Source organism: Micromys minutus (genome assembly GCF_963924665.1).
Source record: "Micromys minutus genome assembly, chromosome: 33".
Classification (NCBI taxonomy): Eukaryota; Metazoa; Chordata; class Mammalia; order Rodentia; family Muridae; genus Micromys; species Micromys minutus.
The window spans coordinates 21,217,719-21,245,175 of NC_137968.1; the positions used below are offsets into that span (position 1 = coordinate 21,217,719).

At 38.3% G+C, this 27,457-nt stretch overlaps 1 protein-coding gene across 3 annotated transcripts; it reads right to left on the reverse strand.

Annotated features, from left to right (window-relative positions):
* Nucleotides 1-252: 252 nt before the first annotated feature.
* ZHX1 (zinc fingers and homeoboxes 1) lies at nucleotides 253-27,457 on the reverse strand. 3 transcript variants are annotated; one of them, XM_080909442.1, is made up of 6 exons: nucleotides 27,329-27,457; nucleotides 20,714-20,824; nucleotides 15,960-16,108; nucleotides 14,737-14,815; nucleotides 5,379-8,222; nucleotides 253-1,953 (listed from the first exon to the last, which is right to left on the reverse strand). In XM_080909442.1, exon 5 carries the CDS (start codon nucleotides 7,995-7,997, stop codon nucleotides 5,382-5,384), a length of 2,616 nt encoding a protein of 871 aa, XP_080765568.1. In that variant the 5' UTR covers nucleotides 7,998-8,222; nucleotides 14,737-14,815; nucleotides 15,960-16,108; nucleotides 20,714-20,824; nucleotides 27,329-27,457; the 3' UTR covers nucleotides 253-1,953; nucleotides 5,379-5,381. The 3 variants fall into 3 exon arrangements, with proteins under 3 accessions (XP_080765568.1, XP_080765569.1, XP_080765570.1); XM_080909443.1 differs by lacking the exon at nucleotides 15,960-16,108; XM_080909444.1 differs by lacking the exons at nucleotides 14,737-14,815; nucleotides 15,960-16,108.

Here is a 27,457-nt window from a genome sequence, read left to right on the forward strand (position 1 = left end):
ACACTGTGAATATAATTTAATGCCATTAAACTGTTTACTTAAAATTATAACAGTAACTTCTATGCATATTTTATCACTTTAAAAAAAACTGGCTCAATAGAAAAAAAAATCACTCCAAAGTGCTCATTATTGCTAACTTTTATTTTGTATTCAAAGACACAGTCAACCAGGAAAAAAAGGCTCTTTTGCACTGTCAAATAAATTTATTTAAAAGCTAGCAAACATCAGAGCAGACTTTCATCCAGCCTACCAGAGAGATGGGAAAATCACGAAGTTATTTGCAGCTATACAAAGTTAGCATAGCACAAAGGAAACGTAATGTAAATATATTCAAATCCTTCATCTCCAATCCTTGACATTTCAAGGAATGGATCTTAAGAACATTAAAAAAGTACTGTCAAATAAAACTCAGACCACATTAGCAATGGTTTTAAAAAGGGAGCAATTTAATCATTATAATACAGAAGTTTTTAAATGTGTAAAAGAAAAACAGCTTAGTGCATTCAATTGCTACAGTCTTTACATCACTTCTTTTTTAAAAAGTTAACAGTAGTATGAAAAAGCCGCCCACAAAGCCAGCTGTCTGAGTGAAGAAATCAGCAAATTGCAGCATTTGGGAATTGCTAATAAAGCTATAGTTAAAAAATAAACAGTTTATAAAAATGAAAGCAGCATGCATATTCAAGGCTTCTTCATAACATTTCTCATTAGCTGACAAAATTTACCAAGAGCTTAGTATTTATTATTCATTAAGTTAGAAAAAGATGAACTGGCCAAACCCACTATGTGTGATCATTCAAAAAGAAACTTTTTTAATCCAAATCTAATAAAACTGAAAATGTGTTCTGTGAGGAAAGCACAGTTTGGAAAGTGGTCCTATGATCACAACAGAAAGGGTCCTTCCCAACATGACCATCAGCACCAGTCTAGTTACAAGTCAGTAGGAAGTCTCTGTCTTCTGCTGCAGCAGAGTTATCGTTAACAAGCCCTGATTCTTACGTGAAAAGGTAATTTTTAACTTGTTAGGTTCCAATTTTTTTCCTCTCTGTTCACTAAAATTGTTGCACAAGGTATAACTTCATGAAAAGATAATTCCTGCAAAATCTGACCTGAGCCTGTCTGGCATTCTTGATTCCCACACCCATTAGAACACACCACGTATATTTTACTGTGGACTCTGTTTCACATGTTTGGAACAGTAGAGTTTCTACTAAGTTCCTTTTCCCTTTGGGGCAGTATCTTCAGTTTAGTAAAAAGCAAATTAGACTCTGATGGAGAGAAGCTGCACAAGTACTGCAAGTGGAAACAGTGGTTTATATGAGTGTTCAGTGGAGGGTGCAGCATGAAGGCCAGCAAGCCGCAGGTCTTCTGTCCTAACATAATGGGCACAGACTGCTTCTACACTGCAAACTGTGTAAGCCAATGTACAACTTTTAATTTTGGTGTAGGACCTGATAAATAAGACACAGAAGTAAAGAAGGGTTTGGTTCTCCTCTCCCATTTCTAACAACTTTTACTCTGCAAAATGTTTGGTCACTCAAAGCTGTAAGCATAATCACATGTCAAAGAATACAGGTAACACAGCCTGTCTTACACAGCTGTAAGCTGGACTAGATTTGAGGACAAGCTCTAGTGGTCATTAACCCCTTAGAAAGTCAAAGATTCACAAGGTTTCCATCCTGTCAAAATAAAAATGTACTGCATTAAAATTTCACTTTTTACAAGTTTGTTTGTTTTAATTAGCGTTCTATTTACATTGCAGAACTTCCCCCAACTGCAGCAGTTTGACTTTGGCACAACATCAAGTTCCATTTCTTTTGGACATTGGATTCTGTTTTGAAAGTATATATGCTCCAAAACATTTTCAGTGTCATCAAAGATTGGTTGGGCCCATTCACAGTAATTCAGACATCTTTAGTTGAAGAACTTATTCTCCTTCAGAATTTTAAATAGCTATAAAAGAAAAACAAACAAAACCCTGAAACTTACAGCCATATTTCAATTTTTGCTTTTAGAATAAAAATAATAAGCAGTTAGCCACAATTCATTCTACATTCTCTTTTACAGTGAGATCACTTAGCACACACCTCACAGAGCGGTTGTGTAAACTCGTATATGTTCCTCATGTGTCACATTTGCTTTGATACACCTTTCTGTAATCATTTATAAAATTATTAGTAGGAAGATATTTCATTGTCAGAATTTGTAACATGAAATCTAACAATCTATAGTATTTCTATTTGTATGAAAGGCTAGTTTGTACAAAAGTTATATTTACTTTGTGTTCTGCAAAATCTTTTTATTATATTCCTTTGTATATTCATAAAAGTTCATACTAAACAATGAGTTCTGGTTATAAAAGAGGAATGATTTTTGTACCTGTCTTCTGTGGCTTTGCCCAGTTGAAATATTTTGGGAAGGTTTGGGTAGGTATTTTTGTAAGCTAAATCATATTTAAATGAAACTTTGAGGAAACCTATGCTGAATAATTTTGTGGGAATTATTTTGTTAAATGAATTATAGCATGCTAATTGGTGTGTTTTATAATTTTACATTTCCAAGTATTTCTTAAATTGTATATATGAGCTATATGCTGTGTATAGTCCTGGGAGGGTACACATGTCTCATGCACATGTGCCAGCCATTAGTAGGTGTCAGGGGGGTGGTCTTCAGCTGCTTTTTGCCTTAGTTTCAGAGACAAGCCAGCAAAGCTCTGATGCAGCTATGTGAGCTCCAGGTGTACATCTCTCTTCACCATCTCTCCTCAGTGCTGGGGTTACTAGTACTGTGCCCATAGAATGGGTGCTGGGGTCTGAACCTAGGCAAATGTTTTATCTACTGAACCACTTTACTAGTCCTAGCTTCTCTGTGTTTTAAAAGCAAAGGACACATATACTACATACAATATAGAATCTTAAAACTAGACTTATGCAAATTTTATGACCATAATCAGTATCTGTAACCATGTTATTATATAAGTGAAAGTCAGATCCAAGTAAACAGTATGGAAATTTTCACCTATTTTTAGATGATTACAACTCCCCAGAAAATGACGGGAAAGGCTGCAACAACAATTCACTGCAACAACAATTTTGTTGATTTAATCTTGGCGGAAGACATGTTCTCGTGCTTAGCAATTAAAAAAAAAAAAGCCTGCTACAAATATTTTATGCATCTGGGTCAGAACAAAGCCTGTGGTAAAGTCTCTGACATGAGAAAGTGGAGGGCTAGATTTCAGGATAATGCTACACAACTCTTGTGCTTCCTGTGACTTAAAATGATAACATGAGACTTAGACTGTTGATGGAAACAAAGTGAAGCTTTAGTCCATCTGATTTCTGTCTTAGGAATGTTGGTGAGAAGAAACTGGAAAAGGAACTGTTAACAAGTGAGACTAGTGTGTAGCCTTTATTAAGATTTCTATAAGTAATCGCTAAAATAAACAAAGCAGGAAGATGCCTCCCAAGGAGTAAGAAAATACTGGGTAGCATAAGAGAGCACATATGTAGGCCAGAGAGAAAAGAAGTCAAGCAAATTAGTGCCTATGCTTACACAGAAAATAATAGTGAGAGTCTATGCCCCTGTGTTTGTCACTCAGTGTTTGAAAACACAACAGCAATTGCTGACTAATGCTATCTGAGCTACAGAGAGACAAACACTGGCGTTTCATGACAACTAAACTGTATTCAAAACAGTGTGTTTTTATTCTGGAATATTTCCAAAACAAAGAACAGAAAAGAATAAAACCATGTTCCTGAATTCCAAAAGAATTAAGAATTGAAGTGCTGGGCTGAGAACATAGCTTAGTGGTAGAATGCTTGCCTGGCATAAACAATCCCCTAGCGAAACCCAGTATTCAAACTCACAAAGAACTGAAGACTTAACGCAGGTAACTATCTGCAACTACAGTAAAATTTTAATTTAATTTACAATCTACTAAGGAACATGCCAAAACTTTTCAAATTTAAACCATATTCACTTGTGCTATGGAGATTTTATATTGCCTTAAAAGAGGCTCTTGCTATGTAGCCTAGGCTAACTTCAAACTTGAAATCCTCCTGCCTCAGCTTCTTTTTTTAAAAAATATTTATTAATTTATTTTATGTATATGAGTATACTGTCTTCATGCACACCAGAAGAGAGAATTAGATCCCATTACAGATGGTTGTGAGCTACCATGTGGTTGCTGGGAAATTGAACTCAGGACCTCTGGAAGAGCAGTCAGTGCTCTTAACCGTAGAGCCATCTCTCCAGCCCCTGCCTCAGCTTCTAAATGTTAGGATTATGGGAATAAGAAGCCACATCCAGCAGGAAAATTTTTTAACCAAACATAATACTTATACTATAGGAAGTTTATCTTATCCCAAGAGCAAAAGATATTTTAAGTGACTGAGTTAATTTATATTAAGTATCAGATCTGTTATCTGCCTTTTGATCTTTATGACAAAAGAAAATGTAGTTACTCAAAAACAGATGCTACCTAAGCACTGGTGAGTTAATACAGGACCTAGAATAGGCCTTTGTGTTTTAACAGAAAATGATACTGAGTGCACGGATCTTAAACCCTAGCAGAAGTCGGATGACATTCTGGGGGAACAACAATGGAGAAAAAGCATCGTTTTTATTTCAGTTTCCTCGAGCTCATCGGTCCTTGTGCTGTGGTCTCTACTTTCAGTGTACCTGCCCTTATTTTTAGTTTTGTTTTTTTAATTGTTTCCTTACACAGACAAAAATGAAGCATTAGTAGAGAGAAGGTTACAAGTAATACCTTCTAGTTAGTTACCTTTGCTATTTGTTTTCTGTTTCCTTCTTTTCTTTGAAAAAGAAAAAGAAAAGGTTTTGTATGGAAAATAAATAATTAAAGGGACATTAGGACAGTAAAGCCCACATAATAATCAAGCTATACAGCATAATAATACATGTCATGACTAGTGGCACCTGGTCTTCTTATTAGAAAAATAAGTTTTAAAAAAAACTAGTTAAAGTGAAGATAAGGGTTAGGGAGATGGCTCATGTCACTAAAGTACTTACGTAAAAGATGCAAACCTGAGTTCAAATCCAAGACCCTTCATAAGAGCCAGGCACAGCAGTGCACACCTATATTCCTACTGAAGATGTAGAGATAGGTGGATCCTTGGAGCATTTGGAGCTCCCTGGATACCTAGTATTGCTAAATCATGAGCTCCAGGTTCAGAGAGATGCTTGTCTCAAAAATATAGCAGAGAGCAATAGAGGAAAACAGTATCAGCCTCTGGCCTACATACACACACACACACACACACAAGCACATGTACACACACTAACACGAAGATGAGTAAACTAATAAAATGGCAGTTAAAACATACATATGATGATGAATACAAAGGCTAAACACTTACATTTCAGTCGTCTGATTTAGAAAGCTTCCGCTTCACATGTCGTGGGGGTTCCCAAGTGTCACTATCATCTGTTTCTTCTTCATCTTCTTCCTGATCATCAACAACTTCATCTTCCTCCTCATTTTCTTCAAATAATTCTAACCCTAACTCAGATCTTTTCTGTCTTTCTGCAAACCACTCTCTGACCTGCTCGTAACCCATGTGTGATCTGTTGACAAGTTCATCAAGGTCTTGCTCATTAAGAAATTTGTGCTTCAGGTAATAATCTTTAAGTATTGCTGTTCCAGTTTTAAACTTTATGAGGGATGGTACCCTGTCCCAGGTGTTCGTTCTTTTTCCTCCTCTGGGCCGCCCACGTGGTCTGCCTCTGCCCCGTCCTTTGGGTCTGCCTCTCCCTCTTTTCCTGAGGGAGGACAGACCATTCAAACCACTTGAATTGGAGCTTTGATAGTAGTAGTACCATTTCAAGTTTCCATTCTTCCAAGCGTAACGGGTATCCCCAAACCAACTAACTATGTCTGTTCTGGCAAGCCCACTTTCTTCAGCCAGCTTGTCATACTCTTCTGGTGATGGCCACTGTGTTCGGACAAATGCACTTTTAAGCATGTGCAGTTGCTCTGGTGTTTTCTTACATATCTTGCCTGTCCCTCCTGACTTAGGTGCAGCTGCTTCATCTCCAGGAGAATTTTCTCCAGGTTCTTCTTTGGAACTACCTACATTACTCTCATCTACTTCTATTTTCTCATCCTTTAAAGCTTTTGTTTTATTTTTCTCTGTAAACCAAGCATCAATTTCTCTTCTTGTAAGTTTGGTTTGTGCTCTCAACCTATTTAATTCTTCATCTGTAAGTACAGAATTGTTGAGAAAACTTGCCTGAAGGACACGAAGTTGCTCTGCAGTTTTCTCTTTAAACTTCTGGGGCGCAAAGTCAGGAAAGGGATTCCAGGACTGTTTCTGCTGTGAAGCAGCTGCAGCTGGGGGTTCTGGGGTTTCATCACTGGAGTCTATGATGATAGTGGCAGAGGAGTCATTATTGAGATGTAAGCACTGGTTACTCTTTGAATTTCTCTGGTTGTACCTTGTATCACTAAACCATTTTTTAATCTCGCCTTTTGTAAGGCCTGTTATTTTCATAAGCCTGATGATCTCTGAGTCGTGGGGAAACTGGTTTTTAAGGTAGCTAACTTTCAGTTCTGCCAGTTGTTCTTTTGTCTTTTTGGCCCGAATACCAAATGAATCTGGGTTCACTAGTGCAGCTTCAGGTCTGACACTTGGCGATGATGGAACTGCTGCTGTGGCTGGTTTTGTTTCTGTAGCAGGCTGAGCAGCAGGCACTTGACTCTTTTGTACACTTGTTTGATTTGGAACCCCTGCCACTGTCAGGGCAATGGGTGCTGTTACTGGCAAGGTGTTTGTTCCAGCTACTTGAGTGAGGACCAGACCTGGCTGACCAACTATTTGGCATGTCTGTAGAATAGATGGTAAGCCATTACTCCCTGTGGAAATGTGTGTAGGAATAACAGTTATGGTCTGAGGTACAGTATGTACTGTTCCATTGAACTGTTTTCTTCTTGCTTCCTCTACTTCTTCAGGAGTCCAACTAACACCGTGCTTTAAACGTTGGGCTGAAAACCAGATCTTGATCTGTTCCTCTGTATATTTAGCTTGAGCAGAAAGAACTGTAATTTCTGACATTGTAGGATAAGGGAATTTGTTGTAGGTATTAAGTAGAAGAGGATTGTTATCCAATGCAGCATTATAGGTTGGAATGCTATTAACGGGGATTAAGACTTTAGGGACCAAGTTTGAGCTCTGCTGAGCAGACACTGCAGCTATCACCTGTGCTAGCCCAGGAACAGCTGTGGGGGTCACCACTGTGCCAGCAGGACTGGGATGCACCCTGTTGACAGTGGAAGTACTTGTGTTGGATTCTGAAGCTGAAGAACTTGCACTTTCTGCATTTTCCTCCCGGCTTGCTTTTACTCCATTCTCTTTCTCTTCAGAAGTGCCCTCAGCTGAGTTATGATGGACTGTAATCCGTTTGTTTTCTACCTTATTTTTCATCATTTTCATGATGGGAGTTTTACTAATAGAGATTCCCGAAGAAGAAACATCTATGGATTCTCCTTGTTCTGTATTCTCCTCTTTAACAAAACTGCCATCAAAAGTCAGATCATTTATTGTCTGTTCAAAGATTGTCTGGTTATTCCGCTTCACCATAGTCAGCTTGAAATTTTCTTCTCCTGGGTGGTATTTCAGATTATGCTCAGAAAGTGCATCATACCTTTTGGTAAGAAAATTGCATTCAACACAAACATAAGATGAATTCAGCACAACATTGGGATGTTCTGAATCTACATGGAAAGTAAACATATTTAGATCTGGAGTTTGAAAAGTACAGTATTTACATTCATAGCCCCCTTCCACTTTCTTATTTTGCTGATTGTCAGAGTCCACAGATTCTTGAACTTCATCGCTGGATACGCTCTCTGCTCTAGCATTCTCTACGGGTGTAAGGACAGGAGGGCCTTCATCCAAATCTGATATCAACTCAAGATCTGGATCCTGCTCACTGGCAAGGACCATGCAAGGTGTTGTTGATTTTCGTCTGCTTGCCATTTTGATTTTGGGAGTAGGGGGGAATCTCAGTGGTGATTTAAAAGCACTGAGGCTTAAAACTGTTTGGAATCCTTCATTTGAAAACAGTGGCTTCCAGCTCTTCAAGTCCACTTTTATGCTCAACAAACATTAGTAGCGTTTCCATGGTGCACTCAAGTAAAAAGCTTAGTTGGCAGATCAAATACAGCTGAACTGCTGAAATGTATGAAGCACAACTCCAATCACCTATATTGGAATAAATTTAAAATGCGTGACTATGATTTCTAATCAAATTATGTTATTATATTTTACTTATGTTAAGCTATGGCATAGGTCAGTTATACATACATACATATATATATATGTATATATATATGTGTATATATATATATATATATATATATATATATATATAACTCTGAATCAGGAACTCTAAGATTCTAAATATATTTATATCTCCAAACTAACACATTGAAGACCATATGATACCTAGGGGTCAGCCCCACATGTGTTTACTTAGATCTTTTAGTTAGTTAAACAGTAGAAAAAAGCCTGCTATGGCAAACACACTTTTACCAGTCTAAAGTAACAACAATCTGTTAACAAGGAAGAAACTGTAAATGCAGTCACAGTGACTTGTATATACAAAGTTTAACCCATCAAGTAGGTCTTCTTTCTTCTCTGCTGTCTGGGCTCAAATGCTGAAAGAATAGAGTTGAAGCTCCTTAAAGCATATGCAGTTCCCTCCACTCTCTAGCCCCAATCTCACTTTTGTACTTCATATCTTGACATGGTCCTCCTCCTTCCTATATCCTGTCATTCCAGGAATACTTGGTATACTTATAAAGTTTAACTTAGGCTGTTCTAGATTCCAGATCACTTGTACGGTTGATATCTTTCGGCATTCTAAGTCACCTCTCCTACTTACTTTCTAATCTAGTGCTAACTGTATTGAAGCAGACCACTGCTAACATTTCTGTTTCTGATCCCTACCTATACCTTCATACCTGTGGTCTCTTTATTAAAGGTACTGTTTGTCCCCCAAGTCCCTTCCAGTAACAACTTTACTATGACAAAGCAGTCATAAAAACTCTTGATGAAGCAAAGGACCTCAGTATCTTCAGTCTAATACTGTCCCAGCTGAACTTCTCTGGCTGACATCTCGTTCATGTTTGATTGATGGTGCAAACAAGAAGCCAGTACTGAAGCAGGTAGTCACTGTCAATTAACCTGAGTGGACAGGAATAGAAAAGTAGTTCCACTGACCCCAACGGGGTCAGAACAGATCGCTACAGTCAACAATAGTAGTACTCACAATATTGATACTGAAACATCCACATATATACACTTGAAAGTCACTGAATTTTACACTTGAAATGGGTGGATCTTATAGTATGTGAATTATAGCTCAATAAACTTTAAAACTTTAAAAAATACATTCCAATAAATTTGCAGTCAAAATATTTCAAGTAAAAATTTGAGGCTAAGTCAAGGTTTGTGTGCTTGTAAAGTCTAAGCCAAATTCAAATAAATACAATAGTGATTACCCTTACTTGCCACCATAATTTCAAGTGATTTTTCATATACTGGCATCATCCCTGTCATACCTGAAGAAAAAGGAATCCACATCAAGGACCTTCTACGAAGCTGCACTAACAGTGATGCCTGATTTAAAGGTGTGAAGAGTATACATCTGATCATTCAGATGTAATTACAGATTCAAGCAGCACATGAAAATTTGTATTAAACATCCCTAACAAACAGCATCAGCTTAATTATATATAGTATTAGTAGTTCAAATATCTACTCTTAAAAATGAACTCATAGACTGAAGAGGTGGCTCACTGGTTAAGAGGCTGAACGCTCTTCCAGAGGACCCAGGTTCAATTCCCAATACCCACATGTTGACTCACGGCCACCTGTAACTTCAGTTCCAGAGGACCTAAGGCCCTCTTCTGGCCTCTGTGGGAATGGTATACATGTAGTGCACAGACATACATGCAGGCAAAACACTGGTACATATAAAATATAAATAAATAAATGTAAAGAAAATAAAATCATGACACTTGCTAGATATTGTACAGATCTGTAAGTCATTATTTTAAATAATGTGAAATAAGCCAAAGTTACAAATACTGCATATGTTCTCCCATATACAGAATCAAGATTTAAAGAACTGTGTGTGTATATGTACATATACATACAATATATAGGGATAGAGATGTTGGTGTGTCATCAAAGTGTAAAGGGAACCGTGAGTAGGAAGAAAGGATCTTAAGGGACAGGAGGAGAGAGGGTAGTAGAGTCTGTGTGTGGGAAAGCCTGAGGGAAGGATATCTGGAGGTGTGACAACAAAGGGGAAGGTGAGGGAAGGACAGAGAGGGGGTATGACTGGGGTACAGTACAATGATAGTACTGTGAAAGTCCACTTAAATGTTCTTTTACTTGTAAGCAATTATAAAGAAATCTCTGAACTCAAAACCATCTGCTGTTGTAAACTAGTATCATCTTCTAATAAAATAGGAATCGTCTGTATTTTCAAACTGTTGACCAGGCAGATGTCTGATAGCTGATTATCATTGAAAACAGGGATTCTCAGAGTTCAGGAATGACAATAAGGCTCTGGATTCAGTCTCCAGCACCGTAAAAAAGAGAAGCAAGAGCAGAGAACCCCCAACCAAGTGGAAGGGCAGTGCATGAACAGTGAGGGTATTGCTGACGGGCAGAAAGTAAGCTATTTTTGGACTTTATTCTCTTGCATCTGAAAGAGGCTATCTTTAACCAGGATACACTACCAGCTAGAAATCAAAGACAGAAAGGTTTGTTTTCTGAAAGTAGTAGTTTTCAAAATTGATGTTTTAAGAAAGGGAGCCCTTTCTTCAAACAAAATTACTCTGAAAAGCCAAAATGTAAGTCAAATTATGTGTATTAATGTGTGCTACTATAGATGATCATATTAAGAGAAAGAAATCAACCTCAGAAAGACAATATTCCGTGTTGTAGCTCTTTGTGGCTCCTCAGTTTTATACAGACACATAAAAGCATATGTTTATATAGAACATGGAATAGAAGCAAAGCTCACTGGGAGAATGGTGTAAACAGCAGGAGGCAGGGAGAAAGAATAGGTGTATGTGAAAATGTCTCATGAAGCCCATCGCCATGTACAATGAATATATGAAAATGAACACATTTTTAAAAGGAGAGAAATGGAGATTAGCTAGATGATTGAAGGAGATAAAGGCTGAATTATGTCCTAACGAGAGTCCAGGATTCCAGGACCTTGCCTCTGCCTCTAGGGGTTCTAAGAGGTGTTTTTAAAAAACTGTGTTTAAAGAGGTGTTTAACTTTTGCAAACTTAAAACACTTTCAAAACAATGAGTCAATTCGATCCAAACCATCTCACTATGCCACAGCTGGGCCACGTAATCTGAAACCAACCTAGAGTGAATTCAGTGTGACTTTCCATGCTGATACAGGAAGGCTGAAAGTTTGAGGCCCACCTGAACAAGTCCCAGTATGGGAAGGGAGAAGTGGGTCCCAGGGAATCTAGCAGTAGAGCAAGCAGCAGTCAAAGAGTTGCAGAAGAGGGACTGAGTAGCCCAGGCCCCTTTACCTTTCTGTCTCTTCAGAAAAAGATTAAATATTTTATGTTATCTTTTTATTTTTTAATTGTATATAGCATATAAAGACAGAACACTAAATTATTACTTTTACTTCTTTTCCCATCAGCTCACTAACTCAAATTGGTAAGTAAATGTAATAAATTTGCCTTTATTTTGGACATTGAAGACAATCTGCAGGAGCTGATTCTCTCCTTCCATGTGGGATACATGGACCCAATTCAGATTATCAGGCTTGGCAGCAAATGCCTTTACTGATGACTCATATTGCCAGCCCTAGATCTAAACAAATATTTAAGCTTAAATATTTTTATTAAAGTCAGGAAAACATATTTATGCTATATTATAATCTATTCCACAAGTTGTGATTTTTCCCTCTGAAAATATTGACCGTAAAGGCATACTTAAATCTAATTAAAATTACTGAAAAAAGAGGCTCTTTTTTTTTTAAAGGAGAAAAGTTGGAATGTTGGCTTAGCATTAGGACTGATTGCTGCTCTTCTAGAGGACCTACGTTTAGTTCCCAACACCCATGTCAGGTGGCTCACAACCTGTAACTTCAACTCCAGGGGATCCTACACCCTCTCTAGCCTCCATAAGTATTCTCCTACCCCTAAAATAGCACACACTAATATAGAGACAACCACATAAATAAAAATAAATCTTTAAAAACTGAAATTTTAAATTAAAAAATAAAGATTTAGCCAGCATGCTGCCACAAACCTATAAAGCTAGCACTAAGAAGCTGAGGAAAGAGAATCACCAGTTTCAGGCTCACCTGGTCTACACAGTGAACACAGGCCAGACTGGGTTCCATATGGAAAAACAACAACCAACCTGCTTACCTCAAGGGGCTCAGACTAGTCTGAGACACTTTCCTCTTCTAAAGCAGCTCACAACAACCTGCCTCATGGTCTCTTTGTTCTGCTAACAAAACTGGAGTCTGGGTATTATTTAAATAGTCTTTGTGGTCTGAATGAATATGCTCTTATGTCCACAATTGATGGAACTGTTTGGGAAGCTTTAGGTGCATCCTTGTTAGAGGAGTTGTGACACTGTGGGTTCAAAGCCCATGCCTTGACGAGGAATGAGCACTACCCTTAATCTGTGAGTAAAAGAACCAATGTTTAGAATATAGTTGGGGATTATATTGGTTTAATAAAGTATTAATTGTAGGTTTTCCTCAAAGATCCATAACAGGAAACCCATCAATCCTACATAAAGAACCATAAGCAACTAAGGAATCCTGAGAGTGGGAGAAATTAGTTTTCTCCAGGGAAGAGCTCACCAGCTGGTTCTCTAATATCAAATGGCTTATTAAGACTGAGGTTATGCACACACACACACACACACACACACACACACACACACACACATACTTAGAAACATGTAGCAATAATTTAAAAAGAGACCATGAGTTTGAAAGAGAGCAAGGAGGAGCACATGGGAAGGAAAGTACAGAGAAAGTAAAAGAAAGCATAGAGGGAGTAAAGAGAAGGAAGAAGTGATGTGATTACATTATAATCTCAAAACTAAAAGGGGGGGAAGCCCACAGCCCACAGAACTCCCATTAGCACCCTGCCTCACGATTTTGGATCTAATGATGTAAGCTCTCGGCTACTGCTCCTGCACCATCTCTGCCCTCCCCCGCCACCCCACCCTACCCATGATGGTCATGTACTCTCACCCTCTGGAACTGAGTAAAGAGTCAACGTCGCATGCTGCTGCAAACCTATAAACTAAGTGCCTTCTTAGTCATGATGTTTTGTCATAACAACAGAAAAGTAAGAAAGACAGTTCATAAGAAACTATGAGGGCTGGAGAGATGGCTCAGCAGTTATGAACACTGACTGCTCTTACAGAGGTTCTGAGTACAATTCTCAGCAAACACATAGTGGCATACAATCATCTGTAGTGGGATCCAAAGCTATTCTGGTGTGTCTGAAGACAGCTACAGTGTACACGTGTGTGTACGTACGTACATACGTATGTATGTGTATATATATGTACAATTCTTTAAAAAAAGAAAGAAAAGAAAATATGAGAATCTCCACTCCCCACAATCATTCAAGATTTGATCAAATGGCTCAGTTCTATACATGCATTTAATCTAAAAAGAGATAAAAGAACAAAACAATGGAGATGGAGACAGGAGACCAAGCACAAGAGCTAAGTTCAATCTCCAATACCAGTAACAACAACAAAGCCAGACCTGTTAGGGCACTTCTAACACCACATGAGGTGGGAGGGGGATGGGGGGAGTTAGGGCACTTCTAACACCACACAAGGTGGGAGTGGGGATGGGGGAGTGGGGGAGTTAGGGTACTTCTAACACCACAGGAGGTAGGAGAGGGGGGTTAGGGCACTTGTAACACCACATGAGGTGGGGGGGGGAGGTTAGGGCACTTCTAACACCACATGAGGTGGGAGGGGGTATAGGGGGAGGGGGAGTTAGGGACAAACAGATCCCTGGAACTCCCTATCCTGCCTAGGGTACTTGGCGAGTTCCAGGCTGATGAGAGATCTTGCCTCAAAAACCAAAGAGACAGCACCTGAGAAATAACAGTTGAGGTTATCTTCTGGTTTCCACCAACACACACACACATACACCACAACAACAACAAAAAAAATCTTCAGGGCTCTTAAAGTTATAACTTTATAAAGAACAAAAATTTTAGTACAACTGGCCCATTTCATGGAAGAAGAAAATCAGACAGTGATTAATTACTTTATAGAGGCTGTATGGAACAGCAAAAAAAAAAAAAAAAAAAAAAAAAAAAAAAAAAAAAAAAAAAAAAAACAGGTTTAGAGTTGTTCTCTCAGTAAATTATCTGGAAAAGATACTCAACTTCATCCTAAGTTCTCTCACCTATAAAACTAATATTCTTCAAAAATGTCATTCAACAACAACACAGGGAATGTCAACCATGAGCCTCACACTATGTCATGCACAGGTGTAATGCAGAGGTGACCAGGACAAACTGCCTCTGTCACTAGCCTAGCAGCAAGGGAAACTCGATTACTTGGAATTGTTCTGACCAATAACACAAGAATTAGCAAGAACTATATAAGAGCGAAACACAGGAGCCTTCCAGAAAAGCAACAGAGAAGACTTCTCTAGAGAAATAGGAATAACCTACCTCAACGGCACACAAGAGGTGTCTTCTTCACAGATCATATGCAGAAAGAGATTAACTGTCTTCCACTCTCTCAAAAATTCTTTTGGGAGAATAAGAGATAGAAATTGCATACTATAATTTTTTGAAAGTAACTTAATCAGTTGACAAGGCACAAATTGAATTAAAAATCAGAAACAAAAATCACTACAATGGAGCTGGGTGCATGCTTGTAAACCCAGCCTTTGAGAGGAGAATCAGGAGTTCAACGTCATCCTCTTCTACAGTTTGTGGCCAGCCGAGGTTACACATTACCCTATCTCAATTTAAAAATGAAAAAATATATTTGTATATATATAATGGGTGGAGAGATTGCTCAGTGATAAAGCATATGCCACAGGAGCATAAAGACCAGGGTTCGATCCCCAGAAGTTTCCAAAAGCTAGGTGGGGATGGACATGGTGATCTACCTGAAATCCTAGACTTTTTATATTACATATACACAAAATGATATGGTTCCAATTAATCTCCCTTGTCACTAAAGGCAATAACATAAACACAGGAAAACTGCTGCAGAAAAGTCCCTGCAGAGAAGTCATTGTAGTCCTCCTCTGTTTACAGTTAACTAAAAGTAGCTCCAAAACCAATCTCAGAGCCTTGTACTATTTACTATAGAAAGTAATTAGAGGTCAGCTGCACGAGACCCTGCAACACTGGGCCCTAAAAAAACAGTAGAACATGTCTAAATACAACAAGCACCACACATATAATTACTTTTGGAAATGTTTCAGTTGATGGTCCATAGAAAAATATGGGTTTTTTAATTTTTTGTTTTACCTTATTAAATTTTTATTGTATCAATGTTTTGCCTGCATGTATGTCTGTTTGACATGTGCCTGGTCCCTACGGAAGTTAGAAGAGGGCATCGGATCCCCTGGAACAGAAGTTACAGGTGGTTGTGAGCCACTATATGGGTGCTGGAAATTGAACCCAGGTCCTCTCCAAGAGCAGCCAGTGCTCTTAACCTTTGAGCTAACTCTCCAGCCTCAGAGAAATGTGTTTTTAAAGCCGATTAAGTCAGTTGTTACACTGCCATTAAAAATGATAACAAGGAATATGGAAAGAATTTTATCCAGTGTTATGTTTTTTAAAAATCTGAGTAAAATTTTCATTATATTAATAATAATAAGCAGGAGGAATATATACACTCTTAGACAAAGGCTAGGTGAATATTTTTAAAGACTTACTTATTTTATATATGTGAGATACTCTAGCCATCTTCAGACACAAGAAGGCATCAGATCCCATTACGGGTGGTTGTGAGCCACCATGTGGTTGCTGGGAATTGAACTCAGGACCTCTGGAAGCTCTTAACCGCTGAGCCATCTCTCCAGCCCTAGATGAATATTTTTAAAATGAACTTTTCATGTTACAGGTGGAATATTTATGATATTCATATATTTTCTTCACAACTTTTTGATAGTTTTCTATAAAATATAACAATAATCTTAAAGACTTAAAATTGCAAACAGACAAGTTTACTTTTATGTTAGTGTTAGTTCTGACCTAGGATCAACTAAATAAGCTGAGTTTTTTGTTTGTTGACTCAGGGTCTTGTTATAAAAGCCCAGACTGGACTCGATGTAAAAACCTCCTGCCTTAGCCATCAAACCTTACTTCACTCTGAGTGTTAGGATTGCAGGACATGCCTAACTCAAACTGGAAGCAAGTTTTCTTTTTTTCTTTTTAAGTCAAAAAACAAAGTTACATAAAGTTTTTCAGGGTGGTAGGAACTCTTGGCTCTGGCCAAGCCAGTCTCTATGGGTCCATCTACATTCTGGCTCTTCTGAGGATAAGATGCTTCCCAACCAACTCATGATTTGGAGCTCATTGAAATAATTACAAAAATTTTTCTCTACATTAGGACTCAACAAAAGCAAAATTTGTTCCATCATAGCATAAAAATGTTAGGAGTTCTTATACAAATTCTTCTTTTATGGTCAGAAAGAATGTGTTTGGCTTTCCACTATACCTCTAGGCTCCAATAAAGCACATATTAAGAGCCCATCAATGTTTAAAACTTATTTTGAAAAAAGTCTTTAAGGAGTTAGAGAGGTAGGTAGCCCAGTTGGTAAAATGCTTGCCCTGCATGCACCAAAATCCTGAATTGTTTTCCCAGACAGGTATAGTGGTACACACCTGTAATCCAGCACTCATGAATTAGAAGGTGAGAATTATAAATTCAAGGCCATGCCTGTTCATAGAAGCCCAAGATACATGAAACCCTGTCTCGAAAAAGATCTGGAGAGATGGCTCAGCAGTTAAAAGAGAACTGGTGCTCTTCCAAATTCCAAGGACCTGGGTTCAATTCCAGCACCCACGTGGTGAGTCACAATCATCTGTACCTCCAATTCCAGGGGCACAAGGCATGTAAGAGGTAAACAGACATACAAACATACAGGCAAAAATCATCAGACACATAACATTTAAAACCTTTAGTGTGGGGATGGAGAGAGTGTTTAAGAGCACTGACTGCTCTTCCAGAGGTCCTGAGTTCAATTCCCAGCAACCACATGGTGGCTCACAACCATTTGTAATGTGATCTGGTGTCCTCTTCTGATGTGTCTGAAAACAGAGACAGTGTATTCATAAAATAAATAAATCTTAAAAAAAAAAAACCTTCAGTGTGTATGTGTGTGTGCATTTCACCTGAGTCCTCACTTATGAAAGAGCTACTTAAAACCCTGTTCTCTGCTTTATGAATTATTTGTAATAAGGCCATATGGATAAAAGTCACTTAGTCATCAGAATATGAAGATCCTGTCCAAACTAAAGCATTCTATAAAACATAGCATTCAAGATTTAATAACCATTTACTAACATCTAAATTCCACTAGTAATAAATGAGCTTTATGTATAAATAGTGTATATCTAATTTATAAACTAAGTAAACATAAAACTAAGGAAGAAAAAACATTCCAAGGACTATTTCTGCAGTAAATTAAAGTGAGAACAACATAGGTCTTACAACCAGATCAAAGACAATTTATACTTAGAATCATGACTTCTGCTCTGTAGAAAACTATCATAATGCAATAAAGTTTCAAAATATTAAAAAGTACTTTTTTTTTCCACAGAGAAAATGAGTTAAATTTGAGATGGAAAGATGGCTCAGCAGTTAAAAGCACTGATCGCTCTACTAGAAAACACACATTTGATTCCCAGAACCTCCACGGGGGCTCTTAAACATCTGTACTCCTGTCCCAGGGGATCCAATGGTCTTTTCTGACCTCATAGGCACCAGACACACACATGGCACAAAACACCCATAGTAATAAAATAAAAACATTTAAAAATGTTTAAAGTTACCAGGTTCTATGCCTATTAATGAAAATGTTAAATGTTATTAAAATGTTTATAAATTAGACAGAATGGTAGGTGTATTGAATACCCAAGCCTTTTTTCTTTTTGGCTGTCTTGTATTTCAAATTAAGTGATTAACAAAAAACAGTATGATAGCCTACTTAGCCACAAAATATGTTTGTTATTTCAGTAAGATTGTATATCAATAAAATAGATATTTTATACCAAATATGGGTCAAATAAAAATATCTTATAAGATGCTATAGTTTGTTAGGTTCATGTTAGTTTTTATCTAGCATCTACTAAATAAAACTGTTATTAAGAAGCAAAAATATATGCACTGAAGAATCCCTAGGAATCTTCACTCATATAATTTCCTGGGAATTCTTGGGGTTCTGCTCCGTTTCCTCTCACATTCTCACCTCTGAATCAGGGCTCTGTTCGACTAGCTGGAAATACTTAGTTTCACATGTTTGTATTCAAAGTAAAAATTACAAATCCAGTAAGATCACATAATACTTATAATACACAAAGAATAATGGAATTGAATTAAAACAACAAGTATCCACTATCCTTAAACAAGAGAGACAGACAGAGACAGACAAGCAGAAAGGTAAAGTGGCTTTTATAGTCTAAAGGCATTTTCACATTTCCAATGTAAACATCTGCATAGCCCAATTCTTAAAAATATTAAATTAGGAATTGATGACACAAATGTGTACCCATCTAAATGCTTTTCAAATATTACTGGCACTTAGAAGCATTGCCTAAGAGATAAATCTCAAGAAAATGTCAAACCAAAAGCAGTTGAATATTAAAGTGACTACAAGCAAAAATGCTTATGACAAAAGCGAAGACATCTGAAAGCTGACCAAAAGAGAGCTCATAATTGAGGATCCTTTTGCTAATGCTAACAAAGGCTGAAAGGTGGGGACTATCACTGCTACCTGTTTTTGTTCAAGTCAGAGAGTGGAACTTAATGACACTGAAAACTAAGGACCCAAATTTGAGAACAATGTCTTTGGACATTAACAGCCCAGTTGGCATATACCTGCTGTGGCGGGGGAGTACTACATTGAGTAGCATAAACTAGCTCTATCATGAAAATGACTTGTTGACAGTTAGTGAATGTGACCCAAAAGTGTTTGTCTACTGCAGACAGTTTTTCCTAGTTTGTGCAAGAAAGCACGCTGTGTCTTCCATACAAGAATGCTTTGTCCTGAGTAAAGCTATCTTTCTTTAAGAAACTGGAAAATCATTCATCTGTCCATTATAGTCCCTATTTGTCAAGTGAGGCAACTATTACCTATTTCACTGTGGATATATTTATTTGACTTTAAAAAAGTATTTAAAATAACAACTGGACTAAATTATTTCAAGTCTATAGTATATCACCTAACATTTCCTGTAAAAACCAAAATTAGGTAAAAATAACAGAATATAAAGTACAGCCAAATATTTTTTAAAAAATGGTATGTTTAATATAAGTAAAAGTAGAACATTCTAATTTGCATAAATTATAATTTACAATCAGTAGCCTATATATTTATTTACACTATATTTTCAAGTATCTATGTCTTGAAGTTTTTTTTAATTACATTTCTTTATTTTCAGTATGTGACCCTGTGTGCCACACTACAGATATGTGACTGTCAAAGGACAACTTGCAACAGTTGGTCCTCTCCTTCTAGAGTGTGGGTCTCAGGAATGAAACTTAGGTCATCAGGCTTAACAAAAGACTGAGCCATTTCACTGACCCTGAATACTTTATTTTATTTATTTAATTTTAAAAAAGACCTCACTTTGTAATCCTGGCAGGTGTAGAATTTGATATGTAGAACAGGCTTTTCTTAAACTCAGAGATCCACCCATCTCTGCTTCCCAAGTTCTAGGATTAAAGGCATGTGCCACCATAGCTGGTTAGAGTTTTAAATATAAACAAAAGAGTAATAAAATTTTAGATCAATTTCCCCACACTAAAGGTCCTTCACTGACAATGTTCCTTTGTCTTCATGCCACATTATTAGAGCATCTGGTGCAGTGTCTGACACATGGCAGACTTTGACAAATATTGGCTGAAAAACAAATTATAAATATCCCAAATAAGGGCTGGAGAGATGGCTCAGTGGTTAGAGCACTGACTGCTCTTCCAGAGGTCCTAAGTTCAATTCCTGCAACCACATGGTGGCTCACAACCATCTGTAATGGGATCTGACGCCCTCTTCTGGTGTGTCTGAGGACAGTGACAGCATACATTAAATAAATACATACATACATAAATACATAAAATAAATCTTTTTTGAAAATATCCTAAATAAGATCCTCTGAAGACCTCTACAGGTACGTGCTCTTTTTTTGGTGGGTGGAGTTTGAGACAGTCTCACTATGTAGTTCTGGCTGTCCTGGAACTCACTGTGTAGACCAGGCTAGTCTCCGACTCACAGAGATCCACCGTGTATAAATGTGTGTGTTCACATGAATGCATGTAGGTACTCACAGAAGCAAGAAGGGGGCATTAGATCCCCTGGAATCTTGAGTACAGGCAGCTTTTAAAACATCAGCCAAATACAGGATTATGGACACTAAAGTGTGTGCATCTGTCCAGGGGCTTTACCATCCCGAATAAGGAAGCACATACCTGCCATAGCTTCTTCAGCATTCTGTTCCTTAAAGCAGAAGGTTATCCCTTCAAATGAGGTACTTGGCTCAGGCCATCATCGCAAATTGTCCCAAAGTAGCTAGCAGTCTTCTACAAAGAAAAAATACTATTATTTTTATTATTCTCGATATTACTTAGACTCTTTACCACAGTTTAGTCCTTGGCTTTTAAAGTGTTTAATTGTGGGGGAAACTTATTTACTCATAGAAATATATGCACATACACAAATATAAATGTCAAACACAATACTGACAGGAAACAATATTTCAAGGTGCTTTAAAAATCTATATTAAAAAAATCGACTTATCCAGTAACATATTACTTTCAATAAGATTACAGAGTGCTGCTGTGACAAACGGTGACGGAAGCTCACAGCTTCATGGTGGGCAAGGCACTGCAGCATTCGTGGCTTCAGGAACATGAGGAAACCTGCTCATGTGTCCATGGACCCAGAAGCATCAGGGAGGTTGGCTGGGCTATACAGAACCCAAAGACCCACTTCCTCCAGCTAGGCCCTACCTGCTAAAGGTTCCACAATACTGATATTGTGTAATCAAAGATAGAACTGCCCTTCATGGCAGTGCATGTCTTTAATCCAGCACGTGGGAGGCAGAGGCCATCAGACCTCTATGAGTCCAAGGGCAGCCAGGTCTACATGATAATTTCCAGCCTATCCAGAGTTATACAGTGAGAGACCCTATCATAAACACACAAAAGTTTTAATTCATCATTCTCTGACAAAGAAACTAATGCTTAAAATGTTTGGTATATTTTGAAGAGTACCTAATACACTGGAAAAATTTAATAAAAACTATAACTGCTTCTTTTGCTAAAATAACAGCAGTACCTTTGAAAGTGGAAATATTTTGCTTATTTATATTCTCATTGGTGATTTGCCTGTATGTATGTCTGTGTGAGGGTGTCAGTTCTTGGAGTTAGACAGTTGTGAAATGCCATGTAGGCACTAGGAATTGAACCCCAGTTCTCTAGGAAGAGCAGTCAGTGCCCCTAAATGCTGACCCATCTCTCTAGTCCTGAAGGTGGAAATATTTTTGTTGCTGTTCTTAAGTCACTGATACTCTAAAGCACAGAGAAACAGAAAATCATCTTTTATTTTCCCAAAGACCTTATGTTCTTATTCCTGCAAATAGTCCATACAAGCTTATAAAGTCTTAAGAAGTAATGTAAATATATTAAAACATCCACTAGTAAAACTTCTTAGTAAAAGCTTAGGCTAAAAACTTCCACTAGTTTCATGAAAAGTAAAAGCACTTTACTGGCAGACACAGTGAAGCACTGCACTTAGGACGCCACAATTCTGTTTTCTAGTATCTCCACATTCAACCACTCCTTAGCATATTACAGGGTGTGGATAAGGAGAGAAAATAGGAAGCAGCTGCCAAAGAGGAAGGTTATTTTCAAAAGTGAATTATTAATACAGTAGAAAATTGGTAACCAATTGTAATTCATTCTTAAATCACACAGAAAGGGTAAGATGTTTTTCTGACAAGAATATCCTGAGATGAGCTGCCAAGACACGTGAAGGCACAGACCAAGAGAAGCACAGCAGATGAGCTCTTTGATTCTTCTGAATGAAAACCACATTTGTCTGATGCTATTCCAGTTTCAATACAGAAATTCCTTAAGGACATTTCTAATTCAGAGGTTTTTTTTGTTTTTTTTTTTTTTTTTAATTTAGGGTGAGTGTATTTCAGAAATTAAAGAACTCAAACATGTATATTATGTAGTAAAAAAGAACAAGCTGTTCTGGCAGTAAATATAAAGACCTAAAAGTCTGAGCTCTGCAACACTGCTGAATTCAAAGCCCAGCATTGCCACTACCTGCTTGGTTTTAAACAAGTGACTGCCTGTGTGCTCAATCTCACCTATGGGCAAATGACGGGGCTGTGTTAATGGGGCTGGTATGAGGATTGGAAGAAGAAGAAAATAGTTCTTAGGCTATTTTCTGGTACTTAGTAAGAACATAATAAATTTTGTTTGGATTTTACTTATATTACTGTCACATTATATAGGAAAGGAAGTCTTTGTTTAAAATTTGATCAGTGCTAATAAATTATAAAATATTTTAAAGATTTGGGTAACAGTCAACCTGTGCATTGTATTCCTTGCTTATAATCCTGATATATCAATGTAATTTGACTTTAACAGTAGACAAATATTACAATTCAAGCCCTACACACACGTACTCTATATGAGTTATGTTCAAAAATGTATCATTACTATATGACACACTGTAAAGGGAATTTTATAAAATTAACAAATCTTTGACACAAATAATCCTGCAGAATGAGGAAGAATTGTTCTTGTTCACCTTTACACTCCTAAATGCCTCTATACAGTCCATGTCCAGTTAAGTTTTAACAACCTTCTCTTTCACAAAAAAAAAAAAAAAAAAAAAAAAAAAAAAAGAGCTGTAGATGAAAGTAAAGATTTAGGATAGTAGGAAGGCATAATTATAAGTAAATATCCACAAATATCCAAGCTTCCTATGTCCTTTCATGACAACTAAAAAGGAGAAATGTGTATTAAGGAAGAGGAAAAGGGGGATCCAAATCCTATAAGAAATATTCATCACCTACAATTAATGATAAGTATTATTTTACTATTCATTTACGTACTTATACATTTGAAAGGCCAGCATGTGCCATGGTACAGAAGACAACTTTTGGGAGTCTATTCCTTCTTTAGACCGTAGGCTCTGAGAATCAAACTAAGGTTGGTAGGCTTAGCAGCAAGTGTTGACCCACTGAGCCATCTCGCTGCCCTGACGGCTTTTATTTTAAATAATAAATATGCATTTATAGCTGCTGTATTTTTAAAAATAAGCTCTGATGTGAATTTTTTTTAATTCTAAATTTAAAAGCTGAAAATGAAACCCTGCAAAAAAAAAAATTTCTTCAGGGCTATTGTTAGTAGAGGACCCACAAAGAATGCAAAGCCTTGGGGACTCAATTCTCAGCACAACATAAACTGGGCCTCAGTGCACAACTGTGACCCTGCAACTCTTAGCAGGTGGGACTAGGAAGAGCACTTCAGTGGCCTCCTTGGCTACAAAAGGAGCTTGAGCCAGTCTGGGCTACACGAGACTCTCTCCAAATTAAAAAAAAAAAAAAAAGTATTCAAACTTAGCCACATGTTTGTAATTCTAATATTCAGGTGACAGAGGTGGGAGGACTGAAAGTCCCAGGCCAGTGTGAGCTACATAGCAAGACTAGGTCTTAAAAACTTAGAGAAACAAACATTTATTCAGCTGACCTCCTTGAATAAATGTCACTCTAAAATTGCCAATATATACTGTTTTTTAAAATGTAATATTGTACTCGTTTAGGCCAAAGGTACATAGTAGTTAAACATCTTTGTGTATGTGTATGTGTCTTCATGGCACATACATTGAAGAATACTGATAATATAAAATGACAAGATTAGTCCTGGCCATTCTGGAACTTATTCTGTCGAATCAGGCTTGCCTTAAACTCAGAGATTCACCTGCCACTGTCTCCCAAAAGTTGGGACTAAATGCATGTGCCACCACTGCCAGCTAAATGTCTTTTAAGAATATATAACCTAGATCCGGAGAGAGGCTCAGTCCTTAAAATCATTGGCTCTCCTTCCAAAGGACAGAGAACCTGGGTTCAATTCCCAGCACCCACAAAGAGGTTCACATCTGCCTGTAACTCCAGTTCCAGGGGATCCAACCACCTCCTCTGCCTTCTGAGGGCACTGCATACCATGGTGCACAGACATACATATAGACAAAATGCCTAAACACAAGCAATGTTATAACTTTTTTAAAGAGTTCATGACAATAGGGCTGGAGGGATGGCTCAGCAGCTAAGAGCACTAGCTGTTCTTCCAAAGGCCCTGAGTTCAATTCCCAGCACCCACGAGGTGGCTCATGACCGTCTATAAAGGGGTCTTATTACCCTCTTCTGTCGTGAAGGTACATGTAGTAGAACACTCATACAAATAAACTTAAAAAGAAGACTGCATGACAATGAAAGAGAAAATACTTCACCGTATCACAGAAAGTCTTTGGAACAAGCCTCCATGCGTGTGCTACTGACTAGCTAATGAACTCACTCTGCTTCTTTTCAGAAAGAGAAAATAAACAATCATGAGAGGTGAAACCACTGTGACATCTTTCATGTCCTACCCTCAAGCCAAGCAAGCTCTGCATGCAGGAGATGAAGCTACGCTACCGATGAGCATCTTCCACACAGACACATTTATGTTTTCAGCCTTAGCATATTTTCAAACCATCTGGCATCTATGTATGCCTCTCTGGTTTGCCAGACTAATCTGTTCAGAACTGAGTATAACACCAGAGCTATATGCACTGTGAAGAAAGCAAGGAACAGCACATATTTAAAGAAGTGTTCCAAATGCTGAGCCATAAGCTTGTTATACTTCATCTGTATCTTTAAAACATTTCTATCAGAAACATTAAGCTCTTTTAAGAACATAAGAATGGCTCAGAACTGTCATAAGTTACCAAGTCACTATTCTTTGGATTTCTTTTTCTCATTTTAATCTAAGCAGTCAAATGAAACATATCACAGGTAGCTCTATTTAAAAATTCACTAATAAATAAGATGCTGTAAATTCTATATTTAAAAAAAAAAAAATGCCTATGGACCAGTGAGGTAGCTTGGTCAATAAAAGGCATGTACCACCAAGCCTGACAACCTGAGTTTGATACCCAGAACCTACATAGTGGGTGGAGAAGCAACTCCTGAAAGTTGTCTTCTGAATTCCACATGCATACAGCAGGATGTGCAGATAACTGCATATAAACATAAATAAATAATGTAAAAAAATAGTATCTAAGATTGAAATGGTGGCACATTTGTAATCCCAGCACTGACAAGGAAGCGGCAGGAGGATTGCCATGACTTCAAGGCTAGCTTAGGCTATGTTTTAAAACTCCAATTCAAAACAAAATCTAAGATTATGCATTTTACTTTGCTAAATTTACTAATTTACTAAAATTAGTATGTATACTTTTAAAATGCTTGGAGGATGGAGAGAGAAACTAAGATTAAAAAATATTCATGATTGTCCTTTTCCTTATATGCCCTGTTACCAAACTACTGTCCCTGGCAGCATTCAGCCTTTCCTTCACTTAAAATCTGGAATCAGAATTGCTTCTTTAGAAATCATCTATGTGCCAATAGCCTTGTTAGAACAAACATTTATTAATCCACATTATCTGTTTGAAACAATGATGTTTTCAAGGCATTTTAAAAAGAAACAGGTAATTACCACTGCATACAAATTAAAGTGTTAGGACAAAGACTTCTGAAATACAGTGACCAGCACCACAAATAAAAAGGTGCACTTGTGTACCCCCACAACACAGTCTTTTCCTGGGGGAGGAGTGGTTCTTCCAGATTTTCATTTGCCATCATATTAACTTCAGAGAAAGGGAATTGCTACATTGAATCCCACCCTAAACACGGCACAAATTCTCAGTCAGCCTCTCTTACAATTTTCTCCTAAATATTATCTCTTCTTGATTTATTTTGGTTTTGTCTTTTAGAGAAGAGAGTTGGTAACAGAAAAGTACTGTAAGCATTCCTACTTTACGCTTCTTTTCTACATTCAGTTTTCTAATTGCTTTTCCCAGAGCCTTGGTCCCTAAAGCTAAGTATAGCAAACAGAATCTTTGGTTTGGTTCGTTTCTTACTGGTACCTTTGAAGTACCGAAACAAAGAATTCTAAGTCCCTCTCTTGGAACTTCGGTGTAAATACACAAGGAAAGAGCTTCTGTCAGGGTTCGGCTTTCCTGCCATCAGACCCCAGTCCTTTTTATTTCCTCTTCCTTGCCTTTAAGCCCCAAGGCTTGGAGATTTCTCTGGTCCATCGCTCTCCAAAGTCTCTGCACTCACGCTCCTGTACCTCTGCAGAAAGAGACAAGTGTGTTTCCACCTTCTTTAATTAACTTCTCCCTTAAAATCCTGATCTTCCTCAAAATATACTTTGCATTATACTTCTTAGGGATGCAACTCTGAGTCTTCCCTCTGATGTTTCCCGTTGCTCCGACCCCAAAGCTAGAGCACTACAGCAGAAGATCCTTTGCTGACTCTTCAGAGGGGCTGCGCCGCGTCCCCACGAGATGGCCCCACGCCTCCGGAGGCCCAAGGCTGGAGATCTCCCCCAGGACCCGCACGGTAGTTAGGGTCTGCTGTCCCAGAGACGTCCTCCTCCAGGGAGACCGACTCCCCATCCCCTCAGCACCCCCAAGTCACTCAGTACTCTCCCAACCAAGGCACTGGGGCTTTCCCTCCAAACCCTCCGCCCAGAGCTTCGTCCTCGCTTTCACACCCCCGAGAGAACCCGGGAGCTTCGACTCTGTCCGCCCTTGCCGCGGACCCCGGGTCCGATGCTACGTGCCCCAGCGCCGTGGGCTGGGTCCCAAGGTGGGGGGGGGGGTCTCTGTCCCGCCGCTGCCCGTCCCGGGCCGCGCCAGGGCCCACGCCTCTCGGTTTCCCCACCCGCCACGAGCTCCAGCTCGGGTTCCACCCGCAGCCCCGCAACCGCGAGGCCCAATACCCAGCTGGCTCGCGCAACTACCTGCAGGGGCCGCCTCGCCTCAGCGCCTCGCCGCCGCCATCTTGCATTTCAAAGCGACTGCACTTTTCAGGGAGTCAACTCTGACCTGTGAACCCTAACCCCGGAACCACTCGGAGGGCCCTTGCGTGG